Source organism: Budorcas taxicolor, chromosome 20 (genome assembly GCF_023091745.1).
Source record: "Budorcas taxicolor isolate Tak-1 chromosome 20, Takin1.1, whole genome shotgun sequence".
Lineage (NCBI taxonomy): Eukaryota > Metazoa > Chordata > Mammalia > Artiodactyla > Bovidae > Budorcas > Budorcas taxicolor.
In genome coordinates this window covers 52,199,372-52,219,358 of record NC_068929.1, presented here as the reverse complement: position 1 = coordinate 52,219,358, position 19,987 = coordinate 52,199,372, and the positions used below count along the sequence as shown (strand labels likewise).

Genomic DNA, 19,987 nt, shown 5'->3' with positions numbered 1-19,987 from the left:
ATTTAGATGTAGCATTTGAAATAAGTAGGTATTTCATATATGTTTAAACATTTATCTAGAGGAGTTATTTAATGTAGCAAAATTTAGAAAGTTATTATAATTATAGCTTCCTTCTCCATCAAAAATAAAGTAAAAACTATTCAAAGAATGTGGAAATTTTATAGAATCATTATGCATAACTTTATAAAGGAAAGAAAAACATTATCTATTTTTAGAGTAGTCGTTCATTTGCACTCTCAATAGAATCACATATTTTTTAATTCAACATATACATACTATGGAGAATGGTTATTTTATAAGGGTTAGCTCAGATTTATTTTAGGATAAGAGAATATAAGAGGCTATCTAGTGACAAAGAAAATATAACACCTTATCCAATGATCATATCACTACTTTGAACATATTGTATAAGAATTAACATTATACATATATAACAGCTATATATTGTTGCATATATATCAATTTTTCCTTAACATATGTATAATAACATTTTATGTGTTTTTTGCATGTTTTTCAAAAAGGCTTCAAAAGTTGTTAAATATGTCAATGCCTATAAAAATGGTCAAATTTATTCTTAAAAGAATATACTTTTTACTGCATTAACTTAATTTAATATTACATGGATATTTGATGGAAATGTTTGTTACTGGTGTTTTTTTGATTAAAAATGGACTCATAAGCTCTGGGAGTTGGTGGATGGACAGGGAAGCCTGGTGTGCTGAGTCCATGGGGTCACAAAGAGTCGGACACGACTGAGTGACTGAACTGAAATGAAGTTTGAAACTGTAAAATAATTAGAAAAATAAATTATTTTAACTATTCCATATTAAATTATTTTTTCTCTTATACTGTTCTATAAAAATAAAAATGGAAGTACTCCCTAATTATTTACTTCAAAGTGATGCAAGAAATATAACTGGGCCAAACAAAGATAAATATTTATCATTAGAAATAAGTAGCAGAAAAATAATTTAAAACTTGAAATAATTCAAAATATTTATTTAAAAATATAACATCATTTTATGATTTTTAGTGGTAATTTAAGATTAAATAAAGCAAGAATTTATGGCTAATGACTTATCCATTTAATAAAAAAAAAAGATGGTACATATATAAAGCAGTTAATACAATCTTTCAGAGTTTGCTCAAACAAATGTTATTGAGCCAATGATATTAAATATTATTAAAATATATTTTATTAACTAAAGGAGCAAGGCATGCCTGAGAGAAAATGGAAGAAAGAGAAATAGCCAGTCCTCTCGTCTGCCCCTTCCCAAGGTCCTCTGACTGTGAAATGGAAAAAATGGGAGTCTGGTTGCCTCATTCAAGCATTGTTGTTGTCCAGTTGCTAAGTCATGTCCGACTCTGTGACCTCATGGACTGCAGTACATCAGACCTCTCTGTCCTCACTATCTCCTGGAGTTTGCCCAAGTTCATGGCCATTGAATCTGTAATGCTATCCAACCATCTCATCCTCTGCTGCCCTCTTCTTTTGCCTTCAATTGTTCAAGCATAAGAAGGGACTATTCATACACGTAAATTACACCCTTTTCCAAGGGGGAAAGTCTTCTACCCTTCAGATGGAGACTAGACAAGAAAAGAGTGCGGTGCGTGCTAAACAGCTTCTGTTGTGTCTGACTCTGTGCAGCCCTTTGGACTGCCGCTTGCCAGGTTCCTCTGCCCATGGGATTCTTCAGGCAAGAATAATGAAGTGGGTTGCCATTTCTTTCTCCCAGGGAATCTCCCCTACCCAGAGATCAGGGATTGAACCCATGTCTCTTATGTTTCCTTCACTGGCAGGTGGTTCTTTAGCACTAGCACCATCTGGGAAGCCCTAAGAAAGGAGGAGGGGTGACACTTAGCTTTATTTCTGTCTCATTGGGGCATCCCAGGTGACACGAGTGATAAGGAATCCACTTGCCAATGCAAGAGATGTGGGTTTGATCCCTGTGTAGGGAAGATCCCCTGGAGTAGAAAGTGGTAACCCACTCCAGTATTCTTACCTGGAAAATTCTATGAACAGAGGAGCCTGGTGGCTTCAGTCCATGAGACCGCAAAGAGTCAGACATGACTGAGCAACTTAGCACACAAAACATACTCTCAATGTGTCCATACCCCAAATGAATGGAATTATGTTCCATATTGATTAAATGCTGCTCTTAAAGAGCACTTAATTCAGAGAAGTTCTGGGTGGACTGAACTACTGTATAAATAACTAAAGCAAATCCAGAAGTCCCCCAAAAGCTCCTACTTCCCTGGAAGGAGGGAAGACAGACTTAATAAATTAATTTCAAGAAAGATTCAGTAAGGAAAGACTTTATCAAATAACTATTTTGATTTTGCCTGCTAGGATGATGTAACCTAGAATTCCATCAATGAGTATTTAATAGTTTAATGCAAGCAAACGTGTTTCTGCCTATGAGACCAAACTGGCATCTAACAAGCTGGTCTTATTGAAAGTAACTAATATGGGAAGGTTTTGCACATGCAGCCAATTAGACAAAAATTAATAATCATATTCTTCCCGTCAAGTTTGTCAAAATAGACTAATTACTGTTTAAAATTAACATCATCTTTGATTTGATTATTTTCCCTCAATATACCAACTTGGTTTTAAAAGTTCAAAGAATATAAAATTACTGAGCCAGATATAGGTTCAAAAAAAGAAAAAGGGCATAAGGAAAATAAACAAACACAATCCCTTATTTTGTGTATTTTGAATACATTTGGGAATGCATATTTATAATGACTCAAATGCTCTGAAAAGATATCTCTTGAAAATCAAATAGAATAACCATAGAGGGAGCAATGTATGCAGCAGTTTCAAAGTGGGTAATTCATCTCCTACAGAAAAGGCTTCAACTTATATCATGCTGAGCCTGCCAAGCACAGAACTATTTGGAATGGTATTTTTAGGGCACACTGTTTCATGAAGAAGTAGGTCGGAAGTAGCTAAGTCCTTTAAATATTCCAAATTAAATATTTCCATAACATTTTCATCTAAAAAAAAAAAAAGAATCCAATTGCAGCAATTTTACCATTTCAGACAATAGACAGGCTATTGAATTTCTGTTAGAATCTTCCTAAGGAAGAATTTATTTCACAATATAACTTGCATAAAAATGTAACAATGACATTGATGTTTATAAAGAGCATCAAACGAAGTCTAAACACAATACAGTTTCGTAATGGCTTCTCTTTCTTTAATAAAACACGTTTGATTTCCAATTATTATTTATAACATGCAGCTCCCTTCTGTGAAAACGGCACTCAAACCAATTAAGAGCATTTCTTTCAACCATACAGGCTGGCACTTTTCAAACAACAGAATGAGCCCACTGAGGAAAAGATTTGAAGAGTTATAAACAAAGCTGGTATAGGAAGAATGCTTTAAAGGATGAAAACCAAGTCATTAAGCACTTTATGTGTTGCTGTAATGATGAAACACAAGTCTAAGCCTTAGGAGCGAGTTCTTTAGCCCTGCTCCAAAATTGTATTTGCATATGTTGGAATAGTGATGGAATGTTTTGATGATCTCAAATATTTGTGTTTTCCCCAACTTTCATTTCCTGTCTTGCAAGCAGTTACCAATATTTGTCTAATGACACATCAGCATTTCTTTCCCCTTCTGTTTATTCATTTGTCTTTGTTTTTGAAAGTTAAAAAGTTATTTCCTCTTACACCTTAAGTTTTGCAGCTACTACTTCATATCTGCCTGCAATGCAGGAGACTCAGGTTCGATTCCTGGGTCAGGAAGATCCCCTGGAGATGGGAATGGCTATTCACTCCAGTATTCTTGCCTGGAGAATTCAATGGATAGATAAGCCTGGAGGGCTACAGTCCATGGTGTCTCAAAGAGCAGGACATAACTGAGTGACTAACACTCACTGACTAACTTGGCTTTGCTATTTGTTTGTTCTAATTATATTTCTGGGACTTTCAGTGAATGATTTTATCTCTGTTTGCTCATTCCTCTCAAGATTAGGAAAAGAAAAATATTTGAAGTGCCCCTTAAAAATCTTCCTATGCTTTTAAATCCTATGGGTGCTTACTTGTCCTGGTCTGGCATTTTCACAGACAAAGGTGTCATAGAACACAGCGAATTGTGGAGCATTGTCATTAACATCCAAAATTCTCACGAAAACAGCCACTCGAGTCATCTCTTTGGGATTGTCTAGAAAAAGGAGAGGAAAAGTTTGTTTAGGAAGACACATTTGTACACCAGATTTAACTTATATAAGCATCTTACAGATATTAAGTGCTCATATTCAAATAGCATCAACTTCATTCTACTATCATAATGAACAAATGCAATAAAGAAAATTACTACAGAGCCTAATTAAGTAGTCATGAATTCAGCTATTATTGGGCTCAAGAGTATTATTAATATTTTGAAAAATCTTTTTAAAAGCACAATCCTGTGTAATTGATTTCACATAATATTTGTGTCTTCACTCTCTAAATATACAACATAAGAACAAATATTTATTAAATCTTTGTTATATGTCATTAGATTTCATACTTTATACCACTTTTTTTTTTTTTTTGGATAAAGAGTAGTATTAGATAAATCAGTAACTTGCCTGAGGTCCCCTTCTATGTGGTAGTTGTTAATTACAACCTACCCTTCTGACTACTTTTATCACTAAAATATATTTCAACAGCTACTGTCAACTATCTTTTTGGAAATTTTACTATATACCTACTATCAAATTGAATGGAAATTTACAACGAAACACAAGATTTTAAATGTTTCATTAATAAAATTGTTAATTGTACCGTTTCATCAATACAAGCTTAATTTTGTATAACAATATTAGTTCAATAGTTACATGTAGTATAATAATCATTAGTCTTTTTGCCAAAATCAAGATCATCAAAATTTTCACATAAAAACATGCATTTTTTGTAAATTTTCAAATGTAATATTAAAACATGTCTGTTTAGCTTATCCTTGGGTAACAAACTCATATTAATCATAACTGTATTTTGCCCTCTAAGGATTTTTCCAGGAACTTGCACTGATATCCTGAGAGTGTTTGAGCATCTTAAATTAAGGTCATAGTCATCAGCCTTCATGATCTCAAAATCTCAGTCTCTGGATATAGTTCAAGTTCTTTGTGAACTCTGGCAAAATCAAACTCAAGATCAATATAAAAGAAGAAAGGAGTAATTAGCTAAAAATAAAGCAAAGAAAAAAAAAGTAGGTGAGCTGGGGGATAGTAACCATCTTATTAAATGGCCTCTGTCTACATGGGTTATGAATAATGATTTTCCCTTTGTGAAATTTATTTGAATTTCTAATTTTATCTAAATAGTTTTCAGATACAAGGGTTAAAAAAATCTTCTCAGGTACAAACAGGGAGTACATCACAACACAAAATAATTTATTTCTGCTTTTTTTTCATATAATTATAATGTAACTAAAATAATGAAATCAGCAGTTTCAAAAAATGACATCTAAAAACTAATTGTTTGGCAGGGAGGCAGACAGAATTCTAAATCCATTTGAAATGGATTTACCTTTCTTTCCTCTTTTCAAGAGAAAATTTAAAACACTTCCCTTCTTTAACACTATTGTTCAGTCCTCCTTCAACCTTCTTAACCCAAAACTATTCAGCTCTCAGGCTCTAATTTCATATTTCCTCATCTACTGCTACGTGTTTTTCACTTCTTAGTATGTCAGGTGGTTATTAGAGTTTAGACTCTGGAGTCAGACTTGATTCCCAGGTTCACCATTCATTCAGTGTTTAACTTTGTCCAGTTTACACTCTTTCTCTATTGCCTCAGTTTACCCAACATGAATCAAAATAGAACTTCTGATGCTATGAAGTTATTTGAATAACTAGGTGAGTGAATACAAGAAAATTTCTTAACAAAGTATCAGTTCGTTGGTAAACACTCAACACTAATACATGTTATTATCGGGGGCTTCCTTGATAGCTCAGTTGGTAAGGAATCCGGCTGCTATGCAGGAGACCCCTGGTTGATTCCTGGGTTGGGAAGATCCCCTAGAGAAGGGAAGAGCTACAGATTCCAGTATTCTGGCCTGGAGAATTCCATGGATTTTATAGTCCATGGATTTGCAAAGAGTCGGACACGACTGAGTGACTTTCACTTTCAATACACATTGACTATTGTTATTAAGATTGTCTTTATTTTCACTGTCATATCTTCTTCATTTCCTTACATTGTTTAAAAGCTTAATCTTTCTTTCTCCATACAAAGCATCTATACTATAAAAATACGTCAACTAGTTTTCTTACAGTTCATGTCGGTGTCAAGAGGAGTACTTTTGGGGAAAAGTGGAGAGAAGAGAAAAAAGAGAAAAATGCTATTCCACTATTTTTCTACCTATCTTACTCCTAAACCATTTGCTAATGCCCAGAGGCATAGTGATTCACCTATAAATGAATCCTCAACTACCCAGAGTTACTTGTTGCTATGGGGAAGAGTGGGGAGGTATGATTCATATTTTCTAGAATGTGCTCTTTAACCTACTTTTATAGTTAGTGGACATAAGCAAAATGTTTTCTTTCAATACAAAGTCTTGACATAAAAATAACTCCTTTGTTGGTAGCAATTCACTTTCTAACTGTGCCACAGAAGCCAAGAAAGACAGAAAATTTCACATCTAAAAATATTGCACAGTCAGTCCCTTCTCTAACACAATACAGAGATTCTCCAGCCTCTTTACACGTAACTCAAGGCTCTTCAAATCAAAGCTAAATCCACAGGGATAAACATGCTTTGTAAAGCATCAGGCCTGGAGTCATCTATTCAAAAAAAACAGTGCTTACACTAATCTTTTTACTGGCAGATGTGGCAGCTTATGTATAAATAAAAATATAAAGCCTTCCCAGGAAGCATCATACTGAATAGGAGCCGGCTTATTTTTACCACCTGAGCCTCTCAGCCATCCGGCAAACTCTAGTGTAGTGAGAACTTGTGAGCAATCTAGGATCTTAAAATCTATGTCCTAAGGTAAAACCATGCCACATATTCACAGGATTTTCTATACCTCCAGGAAGAAGAAAATATAAATCGCCATCTAGAAATCCCAGGTTTTAGAAAGAAGTATCTTTTGTACTTCCTTAGGGCAAGAGTTTCCACTAATTAGGAAGCAGGTATAGAAAATGGAGCCCTTAGTCAGAAACTTTGCTCTACTGTTCTCAGAATGTATTGCAACGCTTATAGTTTAATTCTAAGATATGGTTATAGGAACTCATTGATTTCTACAACCATGTGTTTTATAATCCCTGATGGTGACCTTAGTTTTAGATTTTATATTCTCCACATGGCATTTAATTTTTTCCCCCAAGAAGAATAAATTACTCCATGGTATAATGCACTAAATGATTGCCTAGAATAGAACTTGCCATATGATAGGATACACTGCTAAGGAATGTAGAATTAAACTGTTAGAGGCAGGATCTGGAAAAACATTGATAAGATGTACATTTTTAGGCTATTCTGCACTGTTCTGGATGAATGGCACACTTACCAGTGTTCAAAATCTAGCAAAAACAATGCCCTATATGCTGTTTCCCTCTCACCCTCATTCCATTTAATAATCAGAACAGCGTGATGGGCCCCTCACTGTGTGTGGTTTGGCAGGTAGGCATTTCCAGCAGTTACTCCATAGACTGGTTTTATTTAAGGGCAAAAAGTAGGTTTAGTTCTTAAAACGAAGAACATAATTGACTTAGCTTTCTACAGAATTGTAATTATTTCAACTAGCTTTAGAAGTTAAATTTCTCAAAGTATCTGAAATGGAAAATGCAATTCCTAGCTCATTAGGCTTGAATAAGGAGCTTGACTATAGAGCAGAGAGCACAAACAATCGTGATTTTGGAATAATCAGACTGGATCCTGTCAAGCACATTTAACATTGTGATATGGATACAGATACAGAAATAAAACCTTTCCTTAAAAAAACCTCAACAACTCTTCAGTTCACCCTGAGAGGTACAGCCATTTATGTTTCATTATGGAAAACCTGGATCATTTGGATGGTAGAGTTCATCTATATTTCAGAGCCAGATGTAAGAAAAAAAATTAAGTCTAGTACTTTCTCTTGAGGCATTAAGTTCATTGCTGATGATGAGTCTGGCCCAGCTCCATCCTTCTGGGGCTTGATATTTCAGCCCCAGTGCCCTGCCTTCCAAATCTTGGGATGATTACTTCAAATAACTTGACCTTGATATGTGTTTGTGGATTCAGCTTACTTTTTCAGATCTGAAATGTATAGTCTTTTTTTTTAACCCCATGATTTAGTCCCTAATTAATGCTTTTATTTAAGACAGAGTTGCTCTATTCCATGCACATGTCATAATACAAGAATCAGAAACCATGAACAGGTTTGCATGTGTGGACAGGGCTTGCTTCAGGGGCATGTACAATGGAGCAGGGCCTCACACTCAGAAGACCCCACCCTTATTTAATGCTCTGCTGTTGCCATCTTAAATTTCTTCATCATATTTTAACATGAGGCCTGAGATTTTCATTTTACAATGAGCTCTAAAGATTATGTATCCCAGTTCTGTATATGGGCCAGAACATTTGCAATTGGAGACAAATAAGACTTTGAATGGGCCTCCCAGGTGGTGCTAGGGTGAAGAACCTGCCTGCCAGTGCAAGGGACACAAGAGACGCACGGGCTCTGTTCCTGTGCTGTGAAGATCCCCTGGAGGAGAGCATAGTAACCCACTCCAGTATTCTTCCCCGGAGCGTCCCATGGACAGAGGAGCCTGGTGGGCAACAGGCCGTAAGTTCACAGAGAGCTGGATGTGGCTGAAGTGACTTAGCATGCACACACGACTTTGAATGCTGGCTCTGTCTGATACTAGTTAGGTGAACTTTTATAAATTAAGTATAGAACAATTATTAGATCTAAAAACAGAATGACTAGTTTCAAATCCCAATTTTATTACTTCTGGCATTGTGACTTTGGACAAGTTACTAAAATCCCTGGAGTCTTAATTCATTCTCTGTTAAATAAGGTCAATACAAATATTAGGAAGAAAAATTGATTTAAACTTCTTAGAATACCTGTTTAGAGTGGTTAATGTTAGCTATTATTAAGGATACCTTTGTTTCTTCACCTGTTAAAAAGAAGTAATCATATCTATCTCTGTGTTTATTGTTAAAAAATGGACTTCCAGCATTTCAGCATAAATTTTAATTCATAGTGTCCATGTGATGAATTTAATGCACTTCCGTTTCCCCCAAAGAGAATATCTTTAGTTTCTAATTCTAGATCATTTTTATTAGTTAATACTAAATGTAGATCTGTGGATGCCCACAGCTATTTCTCAGTATATATAGAAACTATTTAAAAAAAATTATAGGTGTTAAGGAGCCTTTTCAAACCTTAGATTAAAATTACAATTCATTTGTGCAATGAGATGGAATTATTCTTAATATAAAATAAAGCCTAAAATTATGCTAAATATGATATACATAAAATTCATCTTACTGATTTCAGCAGCTATAACAGTAAGATTGTGCCACTGAGATAGTTCACGGTCAAGTGGCTTTGATGTATAAAGGGATCCATTTCCAGAATGTATGTTAAAGATCCTGTCAAGGTCAGTATGGCGATCCAAGGAAAATCTGAACATAGAAGGCAGAGAAAAATACATGGCAGTATTATTGATGGCTTGCAGGAGAAAATGGTGAAATGCAGAGACACACATATAGTGATATTTAATAATTTTAGGAAAGTGCAAAGTACTGATCCAGAATGCAGACTGTGTCATGGATTTATCATACACACACACACACACACACACACACACACACACACATACACACACTTATACACATTGACCCTCTAACATCTCCCCAAAATCTCTTCCTAAGGCTGAATTGACTTTTACTGTGCATTTAAATGCTGGTGTTCTCAATGTTTTATGTTATTAAGTCATTATGTATTGCATATTTAACTGGCCCTGATGTATTTTTCCACAAAGCTTAGAATTACACGTTTTACCATACCAACTGAATTTGCCTAGTGATTATTAATCCTATTAAAGAATTATTACATAGATCAAATACAAAAGATCATTCCCAGAAGCAAAATTTTGGAGTAAGAATATTGGAGATGTTAGTTTCCTCAGAGTAGTAGATTATCAAATTATGACAGTGTTCCAAAGTTTCAAAGTTTCAATATGATACCTGGTTTGCTTCAGATTCTTACCTACATGTATCACTATAAAATGTATACATTTTAACCAGAGATATTTTGAGTAAAAAAGTTTGGGATAGGAGTTTCTAGATATTTTATCAAATAAAATCTTAGTGTATGTATTTAAAAGGCAACTATTTTGCAAACTGATTAAAGGCATAGTGTTGAGTGTTATTCCAAAGCCTAAAAACAGGTTTATCCATTAGGATGATGTAGTTGGTATAAATCCCATTATTTTGGAGATTGTCACTAAAGGTTTAAAAGAGTAACTCTCATTGGTGGTTCCTGCCACTTCACACTCCTAGTGGTTTATGAATATCTTGAAATTCTGGAGGCAGCAAGCATAATCCCCCAAGTTATCTTTAATGTTCCCTATTAAAACATTTTAAAAATAAAGCAAGATAAACATGACAAAACCGGAGTAATATGTTATGGCACATATTTTCCTAAGCCACAATGGTCATTTATTTAAGGAAAATATATGAAATAGTATTTTAAATTATATTTTATAAGTAATTATACAAAATAATTTTGAAAGTGCCATAAAACTTTTTATTCTTTTCCTGTTCCAAACTTCTATAATGTTTCCAAAAAGCAGTTGAAATATATGATCTTTATGCTGGATTTTGAATAAATTGCATTAGAAAAATAATTTAACAGACCAATAGAGTTAATGTGATTTTATGTTTGAGGATGGCTTATTTTAGATTTTTATTTTAAGTCTGTTCTAAGGGGAATAGACTAGTAATTTACAAATTTCCTTAATAAACCCCAGCCCTTTCTAACAACATAACATGAATTTAGTTTTCTATTAAAACTACATGTTTTAGCCATTCACAAATAAAGCAAAATATTGTATCTGAAATAATTCATAAATTACATTTCAAGTTGACAAAATTTTTACACTACTGTAAAATCCAACATAAATTTTACCTCCTCCTTGGAGTATTCCATTATTACCTGAAGTAGAAGCTATCTGTCCCCTTTCATCCTAAAGCACCTTGCCATTTACCATATTGTGTTAGGAATTCATCTCACATCTCAAACAGGAAATCAAACATGAAAACAGCAAGCATCATACTTAGTGTCTAGTACATACTCAATGAATATTACTTCTTACACTGAATCTACTTTCTTAACAAACTGAAAATTTCTTGAGAAACATATTAGTAACTGATATGGTCACCCACGAATATTTGTTGAATAAAAGAAATAATGACTCCTTTGGCATTTTGGCAAATAATAAATATCCTTATTTCTATAGAATTATGGCAGGAAATTGAAGGTTGTAAATCAATATAAAGTATCATTTTCTTTGTCAAAGCCATTTTATATGTGTTTTGTCTTTTTTTTGTAGTTCAGTTTAGAAAACAATGATAAATTTAAATGATTATGTGAAATTATCTGGATGATGCAGAGAGATCCTAGTTCTTTTTCACAGTTGACGTAATTATTGCTGACTCTTGCACAACATGGGTTTGAATTCTATGGGTCCATTTTTACTACAAATATAAATTACAGTATGCATTTATTAAAATAAATAAATCTGAGGTTGACTCTTCAGATGCAGAGCCATGGATGTAAGGGCCAGCTATGAAGTTATACTCAGATATTTGACTGCACAGGGGCAAGGGAGATCTACACCCTTAATCCCCAAGTTGATCAAGGGTCAACTGTATATTTTTCAATTCTCTATTGGTAAATTCTACGTGTTATCTAACATTTTTATTTTAGAAATCAGTTCCAGAAGATATATTTTAGGTAAATCCTTTTGATTATTGCATTAGCATCCATGATATATGACATGGACAGTTTATAATATGACCAGTATCATCCTATTGTATGTGTGTGTGCACATTCAGTAGTGTCCGACTCTTTGTGACCCCATAAACTGTAGCCCTTTGGCTCATCTGTCCATGAAATTTTCCAGGCAACAATACTAGAGTGGGTTTCCAGTTCCTACTCCAGGGGATCTTCCCAACCCAGGGATCAAACCTGGGTCTCCTATGCCTCCTGTATTGGCAGGCAGGTTCTTTACCACTAGCGCCACCTTGGAAGCCCCATTGCTGCTGCTGCTGCTGCTGCTGCTGCTGCTGCTAAGTCGCTTCAGTCGTGTCCGACTCTGTACGACCCCATAGACAGCAGCCCACCAGGCTCCGCAGTCCCTGGGATTCTCCAGACAGAAATACCGGAGTGGGTTGCCATTTCCTTCTCCAAGGCATGAAAGTGAAAAGTGAAAGTGAAGTCGCTTGGTTGTGTCCAACTCTTAGCAACCCCATGGACTGCAGCCCACCAGGCTCCTCTGCCCACAGATTTTCCAGGCAAGAGTACTGGAGTGAGTTATCCATCTCTAAATGCATTGGTTTAGTAAATTTACTTTATTTCTTTGATTACATATAAATATATATGTATATATAAATCTGCATGGTATATCAAGATTAACATCCAAAAATATTTATATTCATTTTCTGCCTTGTTAGTATAAATTCAAATATATAACTAGATTCTGTCATTAACTAGCAATGAAGTCATTAATTCATTGTTGCTTAGTAGATAGAAATGGATTTTTTTTTCTCCTGGTCCGTAGATTTGCATCCTGATGAAAAATTTAATTAAAAAAGAATCCACAGACATGTTTTAACATATAATAACCATTAGTCTATAAGATGGGGCTTCCCAGATGGTGCTAGTGGTAAAAAAAACTCGCCTCCCAATGCAGGAGATGTAACAGATGTGGGTTTGATCCCTGGATTCAGAAGGAAATAGCAACCCACTCCAGAATTCTTGCTTGGAGAATCCCTTGGACAGAGGAATCTGGCAGGCTACAGCCCATACAGTCAGAATCTATTTCGTTAAGTGGAAATAGATCTTTATATCATCACTTTATAATGTCATTAGATGTAAACTGAACTTTTAAAAAATACTATTTTTTATTTTAAAAAGGCTCTTTGAAAACTAGAAACACAGAACAAAGGCTGTTAAAGTCAGTTAGGAGCTATGTCAAGGGAATGCTTGTTAGGTATTTAATAGGGAAAAAATAAAAGTGTATATTCAATAAATGTTTACCAAATAAATGACAAAAAAAATCTTGGAAAAAAAAAATCCAAGGAATGCAGCAATAGTGAAGACAAATGGATGGGAGAAAAGACATTTATGAGAAAGTCATGCTGGCAGGTGGGAGCTATACTTGAGTACCATATGCAAGTTTTGGCTGCCAATATGTAACCTGTCATGCTGTATGTGACTATAAGAAAATGTTTAGGTAAAATCACATAAATTAAATATATATATATATATGTGTATATATATATATGAATGACTGCACTTAAGATATGACAGGACTTAGAGAATTTAAACTTTGAGCTAGAGTCACATGGTACATAAAATTAGATATTCCCATAATTCTGTTGCTGCATAGTTAGGAGTCAGGGAGGTGTGTACTTGGAAACTGTACAACCATTTGAACTTCTTCTTGACTGGCCCACATTATAAAAAGGATAAGCAAAACCAGTCTGCTCAGGATTAAGGAAGCAAATGAAATCCAAAACAAGTGATGGACTAACAGCTTAAAGTGAGTAGTCATTTTGATGCTGAATACTGTATATATAGGTACTTGATACATTTTTAAAAATGAGAGAACAAATGTCAACAAAAACTTTGTCTTTCTCATTTGTATTTGTTTATCACATCTTATATGTTTTTAGGTGCCATAAGAAAACAAAGCCAAAGAAAAATTTGAAATGATTCTGATCTTTCTAGAATGTTCTAAGTTGTCTGATATAACCAAAAGAACAACCAAAAACTCTCCCCTTTGCTGGTAGGAATAAAGAAGAGTTTCTAAAATCATTGTGCCTTATGACATTATTATGATTATATTCATTTTAATTACTAAAGCTTCTCTCAACCTCACATTTTATTTAAGAACCCGAAAATACAAATAAATTGATTTAGTTACACTGCAAATGCACAGCTGAAAAACATCTCCTTTACCTGTATCAGGCGTCAGTCAGAACAATAAATACTTTAAAGAGATAGGAAGATGCAAGCCAGTTTTCAGTAACAGGCATGATTAAAACTGAAGCAAACTGTAAACCTTATGCCTACCCTGCCCCAGAACATAAACAATTTATTTTAAATAAGTGTGCTCAGCAAATGTATGCACAGGTCTTTCAATGCATTTAGTGCTTTAAATAAAATTTCATCATATCTCCATTTACTTCAGTTCCCTTTCTTTTCATTGTAAGCATAAGCATACTTACCTAACGGGGCTAGAAGTAGAATCTGGGTCTCTTGCCATTACAGTACCAATGATTGTACCCACTTCAATATCTTCATGAACCTCAAACAGATAGGAGGATCGGCTGAAAACAGGGGGTTCATCCACATCTTCAATCGAGATTTTCACAATTGTTGTATCTTTAAAAGGTCCTAGGTAATAAAAACGTGGATCCACATGGGTATTTTCTGCTTCAACCTTCAGAGTGTAAAGCCTTCGGCTCTCATAGTCAAGTGGCTGCATTAAGAATAAATAAGTAAATAAATCATCAAATTAGATAGAAGGAAATTGAATCATATGTCCTTTCCAAGTTACAGAGTGGCTTTTAAAGCCTAATTGAGTTCTATCAAGTTGTTCATTAACTGTAAATAATTAAAGTAATAAAAATATAAAATATAAAATAAAACTACTTTTACATATCAGGTGGAATTCAGTTTTATTCTCATGTACTTGAAATGTAGTACATCAGAACATAGGAAAATGAGACTCTAAATCTTAGAAAAATTGAAATGGATATTAATATCTATCTTATATGATGGCAACCCATTATAAAACATGGGTTGGTGGATTGTGTGTGTGTTTGTGCGTATATATGCGTGTGCTGAGTTGCTGGCTACAGCTAAATTTTTCAAAGCAAAAAATTCAGTAATCTTTTAAAATATTTGCTGTGATATTTCCACTCCGTTTAACAGGCCCATGGTACTACATAAATTTGATGAAAGTTTGAAGAGTAATACAAAACCTTTCAGCAGTTATGGGACACACTGAAAATAAGAACAACCTTAGGTAAAGAGAAAAATTCTGATAGTAATTGGTAATTAGGTTACATTATGAAACAAAAAGAAACTTAAATATTGAGTTGGCCCCTCCTTTGCTGGTCATTGTCTTTGCGTACTTTGAACTTTGTAATAGAACCTGAGGACAGTTTTGTGATTAACTAGTGGTTACTTTATGCAAATAGTATGCAGGATGTTTTATTAGGACTTAAATTCTACTGGGCCTTACTTTTTCTTATAATGATGGTACTGATGCTACAATAAAAAACTAGTTACCTTTAAATTGTATCACTGAGCATATGTGAGCAGAAAAGCTTAATTTATGTAGCAGAAGGGAAAATGTGAACAATGAAATTATCTTCCAATCCATGCTGTCTCTTTTCATTAGCAACTCTAATTATTGCTTCATACATCTGGATAGATGGCATGTTACTTTTTATGCCTCCAACTGTGATGATATATTGCTATTATTAGCTGTTAACTATTTTTAAGGAAACAATGTTAATAAGGGGCTTTAATTAATGTGACTCAGAAATACAATCACACATATATTACCTTGCCTTCTAAATTTTGTAAATTCTCAGGTTTCATGTTTTAATTAACAAAAGCACTGGGTCAGAGCATCCAAGGTGATCTTTGGCTTTATGTCCCTCATACTTATACATTTACAGTGGGACATGATAGGGATATTTCTTAATGGACAATGCTTGAGTGGATAACACATAGCAAAATATCTACTTTCTAAACAGATGATTATTTCCACGGCTGTTCTGCACCTTTTTCACAGTAATGATGCCCTCCTGTGTGTCCTTCTCAGTTGTAATGTCAAACATATCAGTCCCATCACCATCAATAATTCGGTATTCTACTTCAGCATTTTTCCCAGTGTCAGCATCAGTTGCTTTTACACTTCCAATGGCTGTGCCAACTGGGGAGGATTCAAGAACTCGAAGATGGATGGTGTCTGTACAGATTACAGAAAAGGAGAGAGAGAGAAAGAGAGATTTCCTCAATAGGGTAATTAAAAGAAAAATGTTGTATGAGAAAATATTATAAATCTTAAACCTTACATTAGATGTTTACTAATAAGTTGGATACACACAATATGTATAATATATAGTTTTGGGACAGAAAAAGTAGAAATATAGGGTGCTTGATCTGTGCTTACTATTGAAACAACCTATACCAAGAATTCTGGTTTTAAAAAGAGCATGTTGTCTTCTTTGGCATTTGCATAAGTAACTAGAGATTAGCTTTGAGTACAAATATGTACCTGTATGTGTTTATACAATCACAGCACATCACAGAATATACCACAAATATTTCTATATTGCAGTGAATGAACATATTTTTAAATTGTTTTTCCTTTCTTGTTTTCAGTTATTTACTACTCAGTTTATTGCAGCTGCAGAGCAGAACATTACAAAATTCCATGCAATCAGCCATAGTGGGGAGGAACCCCACTTCTGTTTGTGACAGGAGACACAAAGGATAGTCTGTGAGGAATACAAAGATGTCCTTCACAGTGTCAGTGTGAAAACACTAAATTCTGACAAACTCTCTTCCATTCAGAGCAAAACAAGAATTTGTCTAAGCCCCTGACTCTAGTTGTGCTTCCAGCATGAACCAGCTCTCCTGCTAAATGAGATTTATGTTTTAGCACCTGATCATAAACTACATGCTACTGACAGATTAATTGAGCCAAAGCACACTTCTGATTAGAGCAGATTCTCGCTCATAAACCTTAAGTAATTCTCCTTAATATACATAATAAAGTCCAGACCTCTTAGCTAGTCATACTCTGGCCTGACTATATCTTTCCTAATGTAAAATAGATGGGGAAACAGTGCAAACAGTGTCAGACTTTACTTTTTTGAGCTCCAAAATCACTGCAGACGTTGATTGCAGCCATGAAATTAAAAGACACTTACTCCTTGGAAGAAAAGTTTTGACCAACCTAGATAGCATAGTCAAAAGCAGACTTACTTTGCCAACAAAGGACCGTCTAGTCAAGGCTATGGTTTTTCCAGTGGTCATGTATGGATGTGAGAGTTGGACTGTGAAGAAAGCTGAGCACCAAAGAATTGATGCTTTTGAACTATGGTGTTGGAGAAGACTCTTGAGAGTCCCTTGGACTGCAAGGAGATCCAACCAGTCCATTCTAAAAGAGATCAGCCCTGGGTGTTCTTTGGAGGGAATGATGCTGAAGCTGAAACTCCAGTACTTTGGCCACCTCATGCAAAAAGTTGACTCATTGGAAAAGACTCTGATGCTGGGAGGGATTGGGGGCAGGAGGAGAAGGGGACAACAGAGGATGAGATGGCTGGATGGCATCACTGACTTGATGGATGTGAGTCTGAGTGAACTCCGGGAGTTGGTGATAGACAGGGAGGCCTGGTGTGCTGCGATTCATGGGGTCACAAAAAGTCGGACACGACTGAGCGACTGAACTGAAATGAATTGAACTGAATGTGTCTTTCCTTCTGTCACTTCCAGGAAATATTTATACCAAACTGGACTTTTCAAAGTCTTTCTTGTCAAAAATTAATTTCCTACATCTCTATATTCTCACATACTATTTCCCTCACATAAACTTCTTCCCCCGTTGTCCTCAAATAGTTACAACACAATTTACCAAATCTGAGAAAATGGCTCTCTTATGTGTTGAGTGTTTAGGGGGGTAGGCCCCTTAAAATTCATAAGTTGAACTCCTAAACCCTACTCAGGATCTCAGAATATGACTGTACTAGAATATAACATCTTTACAGAGGTAATTAAGGTTAAATGAGGATGTTAGGGGAGCCCTAATCTAACATGACAAGTGTTTAGACACAACCAAGCACAAGAGGAAAGCCCATGGGAAGCCTGGAAGAAGATGGCCATCTACAAGTCAGTGAGAAACCTCAGGAGAAATCATCTTGATCTTGGACTCCCAGCTTCAAGAACCGTGAGAAGAGAAATGTCATACATTCTGTGGTGCCTTGAAGGGCAGCCCTAACAAACTAATAGAGAGGCCAATAATATCTCAGTTTGAAAAGTCCTTTCCTAGGAGACACCATTAGGTCTCCGTTTCTACCACACCCTAGTTGGTCACTTAATGTGTACTTTTCAATTCTTTTTCTACATTTTTTTTTCTCCATTAATTTCTGGAGAGACACAACGTTGACAGCAACTCTCAGTTCATTCCTTAGTTACTGTCTTGTTGGCTCACTTTGCCTTTGCTATTTCTTCTCTTAGAAACGCCTATTCCTGGATAATCAGATGGTTCATCCTCTTTCTTCTTCAGGTGACTATTCACTCATCTGTGACCCCTGGGAAGCTTAATATTTTACTGAAAAGAACCTTTTTGAGAAGGCATCACTCTTCCTATCATTTACCACTGCTAGGTATTATATGATTTACTTGTTTATTTGTATGTATCATGAAGATGTTACACAAGACAGGACGATTTCGCAATTTTTCACCGCCATATTCCCATTGTATTTCTTTGAATGTAATAGCCACTATGTACTTTTTCTTTTATTGGATATCTGAGAAACTACCTAACTCATCTGCCAGGTCCTATAATTAGCCAAATCCAATTAAATCTTTTATACTCTGAGTGCACACTGCAGCCATATCACCTTTTTGAAAACAATAATTTAATCAACAATTATTCAGAGCTTTGAAATTATTTGACAACTCAATTTGTACTTAAAACATAGATAGGTTGGCCCTCCACAGATTCTTATTTCCTGTCATTTTCACCCTTAATTAATAGTCTCCATACACTGGTCTTCTTTACGTTTCTCAAATACATTCTTCCTCTTTGATTTAATGCAGTTTTCTTCCTTATGAAAGATTTTCTACACAATTCTTTGCCTGGAAACCTCTGTCTCTTCCTTTGGATACACATATGTGTATGGCTGAGTCCCTTTGATATCCACCTGAAGCTAGCACAACATTGTTAATCGGCTGATTTCAATATAAAATAAAAAACTTAAAGAAATCTAGGTGGCTTCGAACAATAAAAATTTATTGTCTTACAGTTTTGAAAGCTAGAATTATGAAACCTAAGTATCTGGCAGGGCCATTCTTTTCTCCACAGCTCTAGAGAAGATCCCTCTTTGCTTTTTCCAGCTTCTAGTGCTTGCCAGCAGTCAATGGCGTTCCTGGATTTGTCGATGCATCATTCCAACCACGTGGCCATCTTTTCCCTGTAATTTCACATTGTCTTCCCTCTGTGCATGGCCCTCTGTGTATTCTAATTGTCCCCTTTTTAAGGATACCATTCATATTAGAAAAGGGCCCCAAACTTGAATACCTCCTTTTAACTTGATCACCTCTATAAAGACCCTATTTTCACATAAAGACTTAAAACTGTATTTTTATGGAACATATTTCAACCCATAATAGGATACTATGATATGAAGTTAAATATTATCATAAATAAAATCCACCAATGTTCTGAGAAAAATAGCTGCAGAAATGCCATATGGAATTATTGCTTATAAAGTTAAAAAAAAAATAGAAAGAGAAACCAAATGTCAAACAGCCTGAAAATAGGTAAATAAACTGTTATATTATCACACATCCTAACATAATATAAAATTGAAAAATATGAGCTATAGTTACATCAAAAATATGGATAAATCTTAGTTGCATCATATTAAGTGGAAAAAGGCAAATTTTAGAAAATTATGCACAGTGGGACATTATTTTTGCAAAACGTAAATAAGACCTCAACACTATTCTGTTTGGAAAACC

General features: G+C 34.9%; 1 protein-coding gene across 1 annotated transcript in view; it reads right to left on the bottom strand.

The window, feature by feature from the left end:
- Positions 1-19,987, bottom strand: part of LOC128065957 (cadherin-10) — a 112,775-nt gene that overhangs the window by 12,577 nt on the left and 80,211 nt on the right. Inside the window, exons 5-8 of the mRNA XM_052659002.1 lie at positions 16,018-16,205; positions 14,449-14,702; positions 9,479-9,615; positions 4,053-4,174 (exon numbers count right to left, since the gene is read on the bottom strand). Of these exons, the coding sequence (XP_052514962.1) occupies positions 4,053-4,174; positions 9,479-9,615; positions 14,449-14,702; positions 16,018-16,205 (701 nt within the window). The remainder of the gene's footprint in view (positions 1-4,052; positions 4,175-9,478; positions 9,616-14,448; positions 14,703-16,017; positions 16,206-19,987) is intronic.